At 45.5% G+C, this 16,218-nt stretch overlaps 1 protein-coding gene across 1 annotated transcript; it reads right to left on the minus strand.

Annotated features, from left to right (window-relative positions):
* Positions 1–13,154: 13,154 nt before the first annotated feature.
* LOC123439408 (GDSL esterase/lipase At1g33811-like) lies at positions 13,155–14,735 on the minus strand. Its single transcript, XM_045116130.1, has one exon. The coding sequence runs from the start codon at positions 14,657–14,659 to the stop codon at positions 13,400–13,402; it is 1,260 nt and encodes a 419-aa protein (XP_044972065.1). The 5' UTR covers positions 14,660–14,735; the 3' UTR covers positions 13,155–13,399.
* Between the last annotated feature and the right edge of the window lie 1,483 nt (positions 14,736–16,218).

Below are 16,218 nucleotides of genomic sequence, written 5' to 3' on the forward strand. Positions count from 1 at the left end.
TAATCACCTACATTAAACTCTCGTTTTTGTATTCGTTTGTCGTGCCATCTCTTAACCTTTTCCTTGAACAACTTGGCATTCTCATATGCCTGGGCCCTCCATTCATCTAATGAGCTGATATCAAACAATCGCTTCTCACCGGCAAGTTTGAAATCAAAGTTGAGCTCTTTGATTGCCCAATAAGCTTTGTGTTCCAGCTCAAGAGGTAAATGACAGGCCTTACCGTAAACCATTTTATACGGCGACATGCCCATGGGATTCTTATAAGCAGTCCTATAAGCCCATAGTGCATCATTAAGTTTGCTAGACCAATTCTTTCGAGATCTATTGACGGACTTTTGTAGGATCAATTTGATCTCCCTATTACTCAACTCCACTTGACCACTCGACTGAGGATGATAAGGAGATGCAACTCTGTGGTTGACATCATACTTAGCGAGCATCTTGCAGAAAACACCATGAATGAAGTGTGAACCGCCATCAGTCATCAAATATCTAGGGACTCCAAATCTTGGGAAAACGACTTCTTTAAGCATCTTAATAGAGGTGTGGTGATCAGCATTTTTAGTGGAGATAGCTTCTACCCACTTAGTGACGTAATCCACAGCAACTAGGATGTGAGTGTACCCATTGGAACTCGTGAAGGGTCCCATATAATCAAAGCCCCAGACATCAAATGGTTCAATGACAAGTAAATAGTTCATATGCATTTCCTGACGCTTACTGATGTTCCCTATTCTTTGACATTCGTCACAAGACAAGACAAACTTACGAGCATCCTTGAAGAGAGTGGGCCAATAGAAACTTGATTGCAATACCTTATGAGCAGTTCTATCTCCAGCGTGGTGTCCTCCGTAGGCTTCGGAATGACACTTCTACAGGATATGTCCCTGTTCATGTTCAGGCACACAACGTCTAATAACACCATCTACTCCTTCCTTATAAAGGTGAGGATCATCCCAAAAGTAGTGTCTCAAATCAAAGAAGAATTTCTTCTTTTGCTGATAGGTGAAACTGGGTGGTATGTATTTGGCTATGATATAATTTGCGTAATCAGCATACCACGGTGCACTATGTGAAGTGCGGATGACAATTAATTGCTCATCAGGAAATCTTTCATCAATAGGTCATGGGTCATCAAGGACATTCTCTAGCCTCGACAAGTTATCTGCTACTGGGTTGTCAGCACCCTTTCGATCAACGACGTGCAAATAAAATTCCTGTAGCAGGACAACCCATCTGATCAGCCTAGGCTTAGCGTCCTTCTTCTCCATAAGGTACTTAATAGCAGCATGATCAAAGTGAATAGTGACTTTGGAGTCAACTATATAAGATCTGAACTTTTCACATGCAAACACGACGGCTAAAAACTCCTTTTCCGTAGTGGCATAGTTTCTTTGGCACTGTCTAGAGTTTTACTAGCGTAGTGAATAACATTCAACTTCTTGTCAACTCTTTGTCCTAGAACAGCACCAACAGCATAATCACTAGCATCGCACATGATTTCAAAGGGCAAGTTCCAATCAGGTGGTTGAACAATAGGTGCGGTTATCAAAGCCTTCTTAAGTATTTCGAAAGCTTCCTCACAATCCTCATCAAAAACAAAAGGAACATCCTTCTGCAAGAGGTTGGTAAGAGGCCTAGAAATCTTAGAAAAGTCTTTAATGAACCTTCTATAGAAACCAACATGACCTAGGAAACTTTGTATACCTCTGATATCTATGGGGCAAGGCATTTTCTCAATTGCATCAACCTTAGCCTTATCAACTTCAATGCCTCTTTCAGAAATTTGTGTCCTAAGACGATACCTTCGTTAACCATAAAGTGGCACTTCTCCCAATTCAAGACGAGGTTGGTATCTTCACATCTCTGTAAGACTCGATCAAGATTGCTGAGGAAATCATCAAAGGAAGACCCGTAAACAGAGAAGTCATCCATGAAAACCTCTACAATCTTTTCACAAAAGTCAGAGAATATAGCCATCATACATCTTTGAAAGGTGGCAGGTGCATTGCATAAGCCAAAAGGCATACGTCTATAAGCAAAGGTACCAAAGGAGCAGGTGAAAGTGGTTTTCTCCTGATCGGATTGTGCAACAGGTATTTGCGAGAAACTTGAATAACCGTCTAGAAAGCATAAGTGTGTGTGCTTGGATAGCCTTTCTAGCATTTGGTCGATAAACGGCAAGGGATAATGATCTTTCCTGGTTGCCTTGTTCAATTTCCGGAAGTCTATCACCATCCTATAGTCAGTAATAATCCTTTGTGGGATTAGTTCATCCTTATCATTAGGAACGACGGTGATACCTCCCTTCTTGGGTACGCAATGTACTGGACTTACCGAATCACTATGAGCAACAGGATAAATGATTCTTGCTTCTAGAAGCTTTAATCTTTCTTTTCTAACGACCTCTTTCATCTTAGGATTTAATCTCCTTTGATGATCAGCAACTGGTTTAAAATCAGGATCGGTTTTAATCTTGTGTTGACATAGAGTGGGACTAATACCCTTAAGATCATCAAGAGTATATCCGATAGCAGCACGGTGCTTCCTCAAAGTTTTTAGTAACTTCTTCTCTTCGTGCTCTAAGAGGAGAGCACTAATAATAAGAGGATATATCTCTTTCTTATCAAGATAGGTATACTTGAGAGTATCAGGCAACTATTTAAGCTCGAACACAGGATCTCCCTTTGGTGGGGGAGGATCCCCAAGGAGTTCAACAGGCAGATTATTTTTGAGAATAGGATAATGTTCTAAGACAATTTTATCTATCTCATCTCTTTCCTCCATATGCATATCATTTTCATGCTCAAGCAGATATTGCTCTAAAGGATCCGTAGGAGGTACGACAATAGAGGCAAGAGCAATAATTTCATCCCTACCAGACGACTCTTTTTCATGGGGTTGTCTTCCAAACTTGGAGAAGTTAAATTCATGAGACACACCCTCAAAACTAAGAGTGACGGTCTGCTTAATGCAATCATTGTGAGCATTGACAGTGTTGAGAAAGGGTCTACCAAATATGATGGGACAAAAGCTATCTTGTGCAGTACCAAGGATGAGGAAATCAGTAGGATACTTCGTCTTACCACACAGGACTTCTACGCCTCTCACAATTCCTAGAGGGCAGATAGTGTCTCTATTAGTTAGCGTAATAGTGACATCAATGGGTTCTAGCTCAGCAGGTGCAATCTCATCTTTGATTTCATCATATAGGGAACGGGGTATTGCACTAACACTAGCTCCCATATCACATAAACCATGGTCACAGTGATCTCCTATCTTGACAGAAACAACGGGCAGGCCAACTACAGGTCCGTATTTGTCTTTCGCGTGAGGTTTAGCAATTCTAGCAGAGTCCTCACAGAATTTGATAACATGCATGTCTACGTCTTCGGTTAAGAGATCTTTGATAATAGCAACACTAGGTTCAACTCTAATCTCCTCAGGGGGTGCAAGTGGTCTAATGTAACCCCTACGTATCACAGTTGGAGCTTTGGAATAATCCTTTATCCTAGCAGGGTATGGTGGTTTCTCAGTGTAGGCACAAGGAACAATAGGATCACTAAAAGCAATGACTTTCTCCTCAACTAGATTGGTTTTGACTATGTTGCTTTCTATAGGAGGATGATACTTAAATCACTTCTCTTTGGGAATATCAACATGAGCAGCAAAAGATTCACATAGAGAAGCTACTATCTCAGAGTCAAGTCCATACTTAGCGCTAAAATCTCTAGAAGTGTTTGTCTCAACAAAAGATTTAACGCAATCAAACTGGAAATTCATGCGTGACTCCTTACCTTCCTCCAGCTCCCAATCTTCAGAATTACGTTTGATTCTTTCCAATAAATTCCACTTGTGGTCAATATCTTTCTTCATAAAAGAACCGGTACAAGAAGTGTCAAGCATGGTACGATCTTCATGAGAAAGCCGAGCATAAAAGTTTTGAGTGATAATTTCTCTCGAGAGCTCATGATTGGGGCATGACTATAGCATTGATTTAAGCCTCCCCCAAGCTTGAGCTATGATTTCCCTGTCACGTGGCCAAAAGTTATATATAAAGTTCCGATCACGATGTACTAAATGCATAGGATAGAACTTTTGATGAAATTCCAATTTCAACCGATTGTAGTCCCATGATCGAGTATCATCACATAGCCTATACCATGTCAATGCATTATCCTTCAAAGATAAAGGAAAGACTTTCTTCTTTACCTCATCCTCGGGCAAACCTGCAAGCTTAAATAAACCACAAACTTCATCTACATAGATCAGATGCAAGTCTGGATGTGAAGATCCATCTCCTGTGAAAGGATTAGCCAGCAGTTTCTCAAGCATACCCGAAGGAATTTCATAAAAGATATTTTCAGTAGGTACCTCAGGTTGAGGAACAACTCCTCGTGCTTCCGTTCGTGGTGAAGATACCCCTAACGAACTCCTCAAAGGAACAGTTTCCATAGTGACAAGTGACAATAAATTTCAGCACACTATATTAATGTTTCCTTACCAATTTCCACTTACCAAAGGCACTTCACTCCCCGACAACGGCGCCAAAAAAGAGTCTTGATGACCCACAAGTATAGGGGATCAATTGTAGTCCTTTCGATAAGTAAGAGTGTCGAACCCAACGAGGAGCAGAAGGCTCTGATAAACGGTTTTCAGCAAGGTAATAACTGCAAGCACTAAAAGTAGCGGTAACAGGTGATGGTGTAGTGAGTTGAAACGTAGCAAGCGAAAAGTAACAAGTAACAAGTAGTAGAAATGGTGCAGCAAGTGGCCCAATCCCTTTTGTAGCAAGGGACAAGCCTGAACAAAGTCTTATAGGAGGAAAAACGCTCCCAAGGACCACGAGAATTTCTGTCATGCTAGTTTCATCATGTTCATGTGATTCGCGTTCGTTACTTTGATAGTTTGATATGTGGGTGGATCGGCGCTTGGGTACTGCCCTTACTTGGACAAGCATCCCACTTATGATTAACCCCTTTCGCAAGCATCCGCAACTACGAAAGAAGAATTAAGACAACGTCTAACCATAGCATTAAACCAGTGGATCCAAATCAGCCCCTTACGAAGCAACACATAGACTGGGGTTTAAGCTTCTGTCACTCCAGCAACCCATCATCTACTTACTACTCCCCAATGCCTTCCTATAGGCCCAAATATGGTGAAGTGTTATGTAGTCGACGTTCACATAACACCACTAGAGGAAAAACAACATACAGCATATCAAAATACCGAACGAATATCAAATTCACATGACTATTATCAGCATGGCTTATCCCATGTCCTCAGGAACAAAAGTAACTACTCAAAAAGCATAATCATAATCATGATCAGAGGTGTAATGAATAGCATCAAGGATCTGAACATAAACTCTTCCACCAAGTAATCCAACTAGCATCAACTACAAAGAGTAATTAACACTACTAGCAACCTTACAAGTACCAATCGGAGTCGTGAGACGGAGACTGGTTACAAGAGATGAACTAGGGATTGGAGAGGAGATGGTGCTGATGAAGATGTTGATGAAGATGCCTCCCCTCCGACAAGAGGAGTGTTGGTGATGACGATGGCGACGATTTCCCCCTCCGGGAGGGAAGTTTCCCTGGCAGGATCGTCCTGCCGGAGCTCTAGACTGGATCTGCTCAAGTTCCACCACGTGGCGGCGACGAAACCACGAAAAACCTCAAGATTGATTTTTTTCTGGAATAAACCCTTCATATAGAAAAAGAGGGGGGCTAGTGGGCCGTCAGGGAGCCCACAAGCTTGCCAACCGCCACCAGGGGGTGGCGGTGGCAGGGCTTGTGGCGCCCTGGTAGCTCCCCTATGGTACTTCTTTCGCCCAGTATTTTTCATATAATCCCAAAAAATTCCACGTAAATTTTTAGGGCATTTGGAGTTGTGCAGAATAGTGGACTAAGATTTGCTCCTTTTCCAGTCCAGAATTCCAGCTGCCTGAATTCTCCCTCTTCAAATAAACCTTGCAAAATAAGAGAGAAAAGGCATAAATATGGTACCACAAAGTAATATAAAAGCCCATAAAGCAATAAATATCAACATGAAAGCTTGATGCAAAATGGACGTATCAGTATGCGGATACCAACGATCGAATCTCGGGCAAGTAACATACCGAAGGACAAAGGGAATGACATACGGGATTATATGAATCCTTGACACTTAGGTTCAGCCGATAAGATCTTCGGAGAATATGTAGGATCCAATATGGGCATCCAGGTCCCGCTACTGGATATTGACCGAGGAGTGCCTCGGGGCATGTCTACATAGTTCTCGAACCAGGGTGTGCACACTTAAGGTTCGGTGATGTTTTAGTATAGTTGAGTTATATGTGTGGTTACCGAATGTTGTTCGGAGTCCCGGATGAGATCACGGATGTCATTCGGGATTCCGGAATGGTCCGAAAACGAAGATTGATATATAGGATGGTTTCATTTGGTTACCGGAAAGTTTCGGGCAATTCCGGCAGTGTACCCGGGGTGACGAATGGGTTCCGGGAGTTCACCGGGAGGGGCCCACCCACCCGGGAGTGAGCCCAAGGGCATAGTGTGGCGCCACAAGCCCCTAGTGGGATGATGGAGTCATCCCAAGGGGCCCATGGCGCCACTTATAGAAATACCAAAAAAAGGAAAAAGGGGAGGTGGGAAGGAAGGAGTGGACTCCTTCCCCCAAACCGAATTGGGGTGGGAGTCCACCTCCCCCTTGGCCGGCGCACCCCTTGAGGGCTTGGCCCTAAAGGTAAGCCTCCTCCCCCCTCCCTCCTATATATAGTGGTCTTTTAGGTCTGATTTGAGACAACTTTTGCCACGTGCAACTCAACCCTAAACCACATAGTTCCACCTCTAGATCGGATTTCTGCGGAGCTCGGGCGGAGCCCTGCAGGAATAGATCATCACCACCATCGGAGAACTCATCTACTTCTTTGTCTTGCTTGCTGGATCAAGAAGGCCGAGATCATCATCGAGTTGTACGTGTGCTGAACGCGGAGGTGCCGTCCGTTCAGCACTAGATCGGAACGGATCGTCGGACGGATCGCGGGACGGTTCGTGGGATGGTTCGTGGGGCGGATCAAGGGACGTGAAGACGTTCCACTACATCAACCGCGTTTCTTAACGCTTCCTGTTGTGCGATCTACAAGGGTACGTATATCCAAATCTCCTCTCGTAGATGGACATCACCATGAGAGGTCTTCGTGTGCGCAGGTAAAAATTTTTTCCCATGCAACGTTCCCCAACAGACACGAGGTCGGCCCTTTGGGTTCGGTCCAATCGTTCGGCCCGGGTAAAGACCGGACTGGACCAAACTTTTTTTGGTATGGATTACTTGGCCTAGACCGGCCTGTTTTGCTGTCGAGCCTGGACCAAGCGGGCCAAGGCCGAACGGGCCGCAAGCGGGCCTAAAATCATGTTCCGTACGTCCAGGCTGACCCCCAGTCCGGCCAAAACACCATGGACGTCGTCGTTGCGGATGTCATGCGCTGGTTCCTCGAAGGCAAGGCCATCGTCACGGCCAATGAAGCTTGAAGCCTTGCTCTCTGCCGCCACCAGCCACTACGTTGGCGAGGACCGCATCAGCGCCCTCCACGACGACCTCCTCCAGGACATCATGTCCTGCCTCCCCGTCAAGGCTGCCACCCGCACCGCCGCGCTCGCCTCCCGCTGGCGCCATCTGTGGAACTCCATGCTGCTCATCTTCCATGACCCCCACATCCTCTTGTACAGCGACCACGGGCACGTCACCGCACTCGACCGCGTCCTCGCCGGCTACCCAGGCCCCTTCTCCACCATCAACATCTACTACTGCAAGTTTGGGTGCCATGACCACGAGCTCGCCGAGTGGTCGCGCCTCCTCGCCACCAAGGGCGTCCTGGACCTCGTCCTCGTCAACATGCACGGCAACCTTGAGCAGGTCCCCATCATCCTCGATTTCCCAGCCATCATCCTCCGATGTGCTTCGCTCCGCCGCCTCTTCCTGGGGTTTTGGAAATTCCCCGTCACCGGCATTGTACCACCCGCTGGCGTTGGCAGCAGCGCGGACGGGTTATGTAAGATATCTCTCGGTTGGGGGTCGAGCTAGGGTTTGTGGCAATGGCGGTACCATGTGATTCCTCCCAACCACCCTCATAACTAGTTCAGAGTAGAATTCGAAATACAAGCTTCTGCCAAAGAAGCCATCCATTCGCCAACGCTAAGAGAACACTAATGCAGGTATTTAACTACAAACCCATTATGGGCCGGTGTTCCACTTGGATCGGGTCGCGTTGCGAGAGGCCCGTCGTCCTAGGCCTTCGGTAGGTTAAAGTATTGGCGCGCCTCTTCCCTAGCTCGATTCAGAGAAGGCTTCGTCAGTCATCTCTGTTGTCGCCGTTGTCTTCAGAGCTTCACTACTTGACGCCCGAGTACCCGCATCACTGACATTCCTCCCACCTTGAGAATCGGCTTGACCCCAAGCCGGTGCACGAGGAAGTTGTTGCTGTAACTACTCAATCTTCCCGCGAATCATCCTCTGAAGATGACTCAGACCAGCGAACTAAGACTTGAGGTACTGTTTTATTGCCCATTCGTCCCATCCATCGGTGCAGAATCTAAACAGGAACTCGCAAAGCAACATGGTGAGATGGCAAACTTGACTACACATTTTTTTCACAATGAAGGAAGCGTTTGACTTGAGACACATGAAAAACAGGGTGGATACTGCTGCCCTGTGGAAGTTCCAACCTGTAAGCTACTTCACCAATTCTTTCCACAATTGGAAATGGTCCAAAGAATTTGAAAGGCAACTTTTGAATCTGCGTGGAATAAACAGATGTTTGTGCGTATGGTTGCAGTTTGAGAAAAACGGAATCACCAATCTGAAAGGATCTCTCAGTCCTATTATTATCTGCTTGGTTCTTCATTCTTTGGTGAGCCCTCAACAAATGTCGTGTAACTATTTCAGTTACTAGCTGCCTTGCTTGCATCCACTCTTGCATTTCGACTGGAGCAATGGTATCACATTCACTCATGCCAAAGTATCTAGGTGTATATCCATACAATACATCAAAAGGAGATTTACCTAAAGCAGAATGCCAATGTGAATTGTACCAAAATTCAGAGAGTAGCAACAATTTACTCCATTTATTAGGCTAGGCACTTATTACACACTTTAGATAGCATTCAATTTGCTGATTCACCCTTTTTGTTTGACCATCAGTTTGAGGATGTAGTTGTGCTCATATTTAACTGAGTACCAATTCTCTGAATCAATATCTTCCAAAACTAACTAGTGAAAGATGGATCTGTGTCGGATATAATCACCTTGAGCAGCCCATGCAATTTATACACATTATCCAAAAACACTTCAGCACTTACTGAGCATTAAAAGGATGTTTCATAGCTATGAAATGCCCATATTTTGTGAATTTATCTATCACCACTAGGATGCAGTTATACTGAGAAGAATGAGGAAGTCCACTGATAAAATCCATAGAAAAAGTCACCCATGCATTGCTTGGAACTTGCAATCGAGATAACAAATCAGGATATGCCACTCTTTGTGGTTTAGCCTTCTGAAAATGAGACAAGATTGCACCTAAAGTAATATAAATTTCTTCATACCAACCCAAGAAAATAGTGCATGAATTCTCTTATAAGTAACAGGGAATCCAGAATGACCACCCATAGGACTATCATGAAAAGATGCAAAGATCTTCTGATGTAATGCAGGTACAGGTCCTACCCAAATACTTTGCTTATATTTCAACAAGACATTAACCAAATAATATGGTGGTTTGGAAGCTGGTGAAATGGCTAACTGCTGAAGAATAGCTAAAGTTTTCGCATCTTCTTTATAGCTAGCCACAATTTCAGCCATCCAAGTTGGTTGATTACTTGAAATGGAAAACTAGTGAGATTCATGAGGAGGTCTTCTAGATAAGGCATCAGTTGCACTTTGTTCTCCTTCCCTTGTTTATATTGAATTTGGTAATTCAATCCCAACAACTTAGTAAGACATTTCTGTTGCCAGACTATATGCAACCTCTGATCCTGTAAATGAGCCAAACTTCTTTGATCTGTTTTAATAACAAACTGTTGCACTTGCAAGTGAGGTCTCCATTTATCCACTGCCAACAAAATAGCCAAATATTCCTTCTCGTATACTGACAAACCTTTGTTTTGGGGACCCAAGGTCTTGCTGACAAAAGCTAGTGGATATCCCTGCTGCATCAAAACTGCACCAATACCATACTCACAAGCATCAGTCTCTATCATGAAAAGCTTAGTGAAATCAGGTAAAGCCAAAACAGGGGCTGATATTAAGGCTTGTTTGAGTGTCACAAAGGCATGTTGTGTGATGCTAGTCCAAACAAAAGGAATTCTCTTCTTAAGCAGTTCAGTCAAGGGTCTAGCAATAAGGCCATAGTGCTTGATAAAATTTCCTCTAATACCCACTTAATCCAAGGAATCCCCTGACTTCCTTAACATTCTTTGGAACAGGCCAATGCTGAACGGCTAAGATCTTGTCACGATCAGTGGAAACCCCTTGAGCAGAAATAACAAGCCCCAAATAAGCAATCTAAGGTTGAGCAAAATAACATTTTGACATTTTCAGCTTCCATTGTTCCTTGTGTAGAATAGACAAAACCTCATCCAAATGATCCCAATGTTCTTTCAGATTTTTACTGAATACCAATATCATCAAAGAAAACCACTGCACACCTTCTCAGTTCAGGAGAGAGATCATAATTCATAGTACCTTGGAATGTACCTAGTGCTCCTGTCAAACCCATGCCCATCACATTAAATTCATAATGGCCATTCTGGGTTTGGAATGTTGTTTTATACTCTTCCCCAGGGGCCAACCTGATTTGATGATATCCAGCGTTGAGAACCAATTTGGAAAACCAACAAGCTCCTCCCAATTCATCCAAACGTTCATCTATAACAGGTACTGGATATTTGCCTTTCACTGTGATGGCATTGAGTTGTCTATTGACAATGACCATTCTCCAAGTCCCCTCTTCTTTCTTATTGACCAACAGGACAGGAGAAGAAAAGGCACTGTTACTATGTCTGATCATCCGTGAGGCCAATATTTCCTTGATCTGCTTTTCAAATGTATCCTTCAAATGGGGAGCAATCATGTAGGGTCTAACAGAAACTGGTCTTGCACCTGGAATTAAAGGAATTGTATGATCCTTGAGTCTTCTAGGAGGTAAAGTAGTTGGGGTCTCAAACACCACAACATGTTTATCCAACATCACTTTCAATTCTGGATGTTGAACTTGCTTCTCTACAGGTCTTAACAAAGAAATGGAAAACACCGTGACAGCCACATCTTCAGGTAATAAACCTTGCAAAGTAACCACTTCACCTTGATAGGGAAAGGACATCCACTTCTGAACCCAATCAACCTGCATGGGACTGTGTTGAGCAAGCCAATCCAACCCAATTATACCATCATAGCTTGCTAGTGGTAACAGCCTGAAATCACTGGTGAACTGAACTGATCCACATTTCGACAAGCTCTTGGATAACACTTCGCTACATTGCAATTGACCTCCACCAGCTATAGCTATTGACACATGAGAAGTTTGTTGGACCTTGTTGAGTCTAAGTTGCAGGGCACTGTCTATAAAAGAATGTGTACTACCGGAATCCACCAAGAAAATTAGTTTCGTTCCTTGCTCATCAACTAACAATTGCAGAGTTGGTTCATTAAACTGTTTTCCCACAGCAGCAGCAGAAAGATGTATACTACAAACAGACATGTTTTCTGGATCAGTTGTGAAGGATGTTTCTACTGCTTATTCTACCTGAATATGATCAATCAACTCTTGCACCAGATGTAACTGAATTGATGATTTGCACATATGATCCTTAGACCATCTTTCACCACACACAAAACAGAGGCCCTTAGACTTGCGATAAGCACGCAAAGCAGACCATTTATCCTCAGATTGAACAGTTTTCACAGGTTCCGTGGATCTTTTGCTATCAGGAAAATTAGCCTTGGGTGGAAGGGGAAGGGGAAATGTACGTGATTGTTGTGATGTCAAATTATTCAAAGATGTGAGACCGCCACCAAGTTCTTCATGTAAAAGGGCCAGATCGTAGGCAGAATCCAAATCCTTGGGCTTCTGCGAAGCAATAGCCACACGAACACCAGGCTTCAAACCGTCCAAGAAACAAGTGGTGTAATGTAGATGATTAGGGGCTTCCTCAGAAACACACAATTGATCATACAAATCAGCAAATCTATCCACATAATCAACAATAGTACCAGTTTGTGAAATACAGAACAACTGGCATAGTAGAGTCTGATGCTGATTACGACCAAATCGGCTCCGCAAACTTGAACAGAATTTAGTCCAGGAAGCTTCAGGACAACGGCGTTGCATCGATTCAATCCAATGAGCAGCTGCACCTTCAAATTGAGATGTGGCTAGCGAAACCCATCGATGCTGGGGAGTACACCAAAGCCGTAATTGATCCTCACATCGAGTTTGCCAGAGTCGTGGATTCGCACCATCAAAACGAGGGAACACCAAACGAGAGTGCATCAGCAGCATCAGGGTAAGGTGCATCACGCGTAGTAGAGGAAGGACGAACACGGAAAACTGAATCTCGCACACCTCTGACTAGAGGAGGGACATACGGAGCATGTGCCTCCCCCCGGTGATCTTCGTCGAAGCCAAGGGAGTCGGCGGCGGCATTGCGGCCACTCCCAGCAAGTCGCGTAGCCGAAGCTTCGCCGCACCCAGGTGGGTCCTTCTGCCAGTCAGCGCGGATGGCCTCGAGCTCGAGGACAAGCTCCTCCCGCACCCGTTGACACTAGCCGTCAACAGCCCGTCGAGCTTGGTTGTGTTGGCCTGCATGAGCTTGTCAATTGCTTGTCCATGCCGAGACTGCGTTTCCTGGAGATCTCTGAGAACTACGACAAGGAACAGTTCCTTGAGATGGTGCCATGGTTGATGGAGGAGAGCATTTCGTACCATTGATGATGACTAGTGGTTGGGGAAGTTTACTACTACTAGTACCTTTTACAGTACTTATACTAGATCTTGTTGCATGCATACTACTTATAAGTTTACTGAATGCACTATTTTGAAGTTTGTATTTTTCATGTTTTGGTTAATCGGTGGAAAAATGTTCCGTTGACATAAAAACAAATAGTGTTGCATGTGAGAGATTTTTGTTGCAACAATTGAGGCATGCACTAGATCAACCATTTTAAGTGCGAGAACCGACCGTGCAGGGCGTAGCTGATCAGGATCTCCACACGTCCGACCAACGCACGCACCTAGTAGTAATTGTTCTTCACAATTTTATTGTACCGAAGAAAAACGATGAAGTAGCTACTTAATTAAAGGGATCAAGTGGAGTGGAGTGGGTCGATCGAGATCTCATATGGCGGCGAGGCGGCTGACGTTGATGGGGTAGGCGTCGGCGGTGGAGGATGAGGTGAAGACCTTGTTGGCTATGATCTTGTTGGCCGCCTCGGTGGGGTGGAAGGCGTCCCAGAAGATGTACTTGCTCCGGTCGTCGCAGGGCCGTTGCATGGGCAGGCACGTGATCTGGCCGTTGTTCCTCCCCACGCCGCAGCACCCGCGGTCCACCACCGTGAACCCGTACGCCGCCGCGTTGGCCGCCAGGTCCTTGCCGCTGTTGACGGCGTTGAGGAAGACGAGCTTTGCCCCCGGCGTCTGCTGCCCGCCGTTGAGGCGTTTCACCATGGCCAGCAGCCCCTTGTTGTAGATGGCGATGGCGCTGTTGATCTTGTCGTTGCACCCGCTCTTTTTCGTCGCGCCACCGCCGCTACCTGCGCTCCGGTTGCCGCCGATGCTGACGGTGATGCCGGGGATCGAGAGGCCGATGCCGGTGGAGGAGGTACGAGGGGGGCGTCCACGTCCTTGGTCATCGCCGTCGTCGTCGATCCTGGCCAGCTCGTAGGGAATGCACCCGATCTGGCCGACGCCGGCGACGACGAACTTCCTGGCGCCGAGGGCGTGGAGGGCGATGAGCTGGCGCTCGTATTCCTGGAGGAGGGCGGCGGCGTAGGCGGCGGGGTCGTAGGTCTGCGCGGTGTTGTAGTAGTCGGGCATGAAGTAGTTGTTGAGGTAGTCGTTGCTGCCCATGCCCACGTAGTAGATGCACCGGCCCAGCCGCTTCTCTCTCCCCTCCGGCGGTATCTGGCCCACCACCGACGCGAAGTGGCTCACCTGCTCCGACAGAGGGTAGTGGCCGCCGAGGTTGTTCCCGGTCTCCGGCCTGACGCCCGCGGCGCCCGAGGCGAAGTTGAGCCCGCGCGCGTAGTCGGAGGGCTGCGCCATGGCGTAGGCGGGGATGAAGGGCGGCTGGAAGCCGAGGAGGCCGGCGAGCAGGTCGACCATGGTGCGGCCGTTGGTGAATCGGCCGGGCGGCGCGGCGCCGTCGGGGAAGTCAACGCCGTAGGGGCGGTAGTTGGCCCTGGCGAGGCTGAGGATGTTGTTGTTGTTGCCGTTGTCCACCAGCGAGTCGCCGAAGATGTACATGCACGGAACCAGCTGCTTCTGCGCCGCCGCCTGCACTGCTAGTAGGTCCCCATGGGCGTGCAGTACCACTGCCACCGCCACAATTACCACCCACCGTCGAAGAAGAAGAAGAAGATGATGGTAATTTTCCATCGTCGATCGAACTAGCTTAAGCTTAGCTTGCAACAGTGTTGTTATGCTTCTCGCTCGAACCGACAGATGCACTGCAACTCATGCATATGCATTCACCTGATCACTCGTGTATTTATAGTAAGAGCACTTGACAGGTGGATCGACCGTTGGATCGATGCATGGCATTGCCCGTGATCGATCAGCCAACAGAGCTAGCTGCATGCATGCATGCAGCTCGTGAATTACAGTAGGTAACGACGGGTCGATGCATGCAGCTCGTGAATTACAGTATGTACATGCAGCTCGTGAATTACAGTACGTAACGACGGGTCGATGCATGCAGCTCGTGAATTACAGTATGTACATGCAGCTCGTGAATTACAGTATGTACATGCAGCTCGTGAATTACAGTACGTAACGACGGGTCGATGCATGCAGCTCGTGAATTACAGTATGTAACGACGGGTCGATCGTGATCTCTCACGGCTAGAATTGAAAAGATACGTCGGCCAGCTGAAAGTGGAAACTGAGAGAGGACGAAACATCAAGACCCACCAGCGAGTAGGATTGGTTGGGTGGTGGTGGTTAACTCAGACCATGCATGCATGATTCATACGGCTTTGCTCAAACTCAGCTAGCTGAGTTTTTGTTTGGCATCATTCAGTTCCATGACCAGTGGATTAATACTGTGCTAAGAATTATGCGTGTACAGTTGTCCCGAGCTCCTGTTTAATTTGCTTCTTTTTTTCGCACGAGCGATGCGAGGCTAGGCTGTTGTGCGGTAGATTTCTTATGGTCCAGTATGGGATTTTAACAGTAGCTCTTTCCACCTTTTTGTTGTTATTCTCGGCTATACAGGCCTACATGTATATGAAGAAAAGCTGAAACGAGGTGAGCTGTTTTTGCATTTCGTTTTCATGTTGTTGTTATCATTTAGTGTCTTTCTTGTTTTTTCTTAAATTTTTTGTTTTTTATCTTTATAAAAAATAATATTTTACTTATATATTATATATAAACACGATGTATCTAATATATAACTAGATGAAATTATCATTTTTTATTCTTGTTTTCCAAAAAAAAATTATTTGTGTTTTTCATGAATTTATATTTATTAGCATTATTCATGCGCCACACGCGGGGAGGCTTGCTCGTAGACAAGTTTCACTATCTTGTGCTACGAGCAGCTTGTTCTTAGGGGGTTTGACGATCCATCTATTTATCTTATTCTTGTTTATTGTTTGTTTGGTATCATTCACGGTATTAGTCCTTGGATGTATTTTTCGTCATGATTCATGCTTTTCTCTGCTTTCTTCCTTTTTTTATCATTTCACTTTTTTGCGGCTGATGTTTAGTAGCGGCGCGCTCGCTTTTGTAGTTGTATGGTAGGGTGGTGTATCAACAAGTTTTATTCTTATCCTCACTTTTTAACGTCCCTGACAATTTACATAAGTTTTCCATTTTTGTTCTTTAACTTTTCCCCATTTTTTCTCTTTTTCCACCTTTTTCATCATATTTATTTTCAAAATTTACGTTATATAAAATGCCATGGTCGAGGGTTTCACTGCAAGTTTTCTTAAGGG

Source organism: Hordeum vulgare, chromosome 3H (assembly GCF_904849725.1).
Source record: "Hordeum vulgare subsp. vulgare chromosome 3H, MorexV3_pseudomolecules_assembly, whole genome shotgun sequence".
NCBI classification, from domain to species: domain Eukaryota; kingdom Viridiplantae; phylum Streptophyta; class Magnoliopsida; order Poales; family Poaceae; genus Hordeum; species Hordeum vulgare.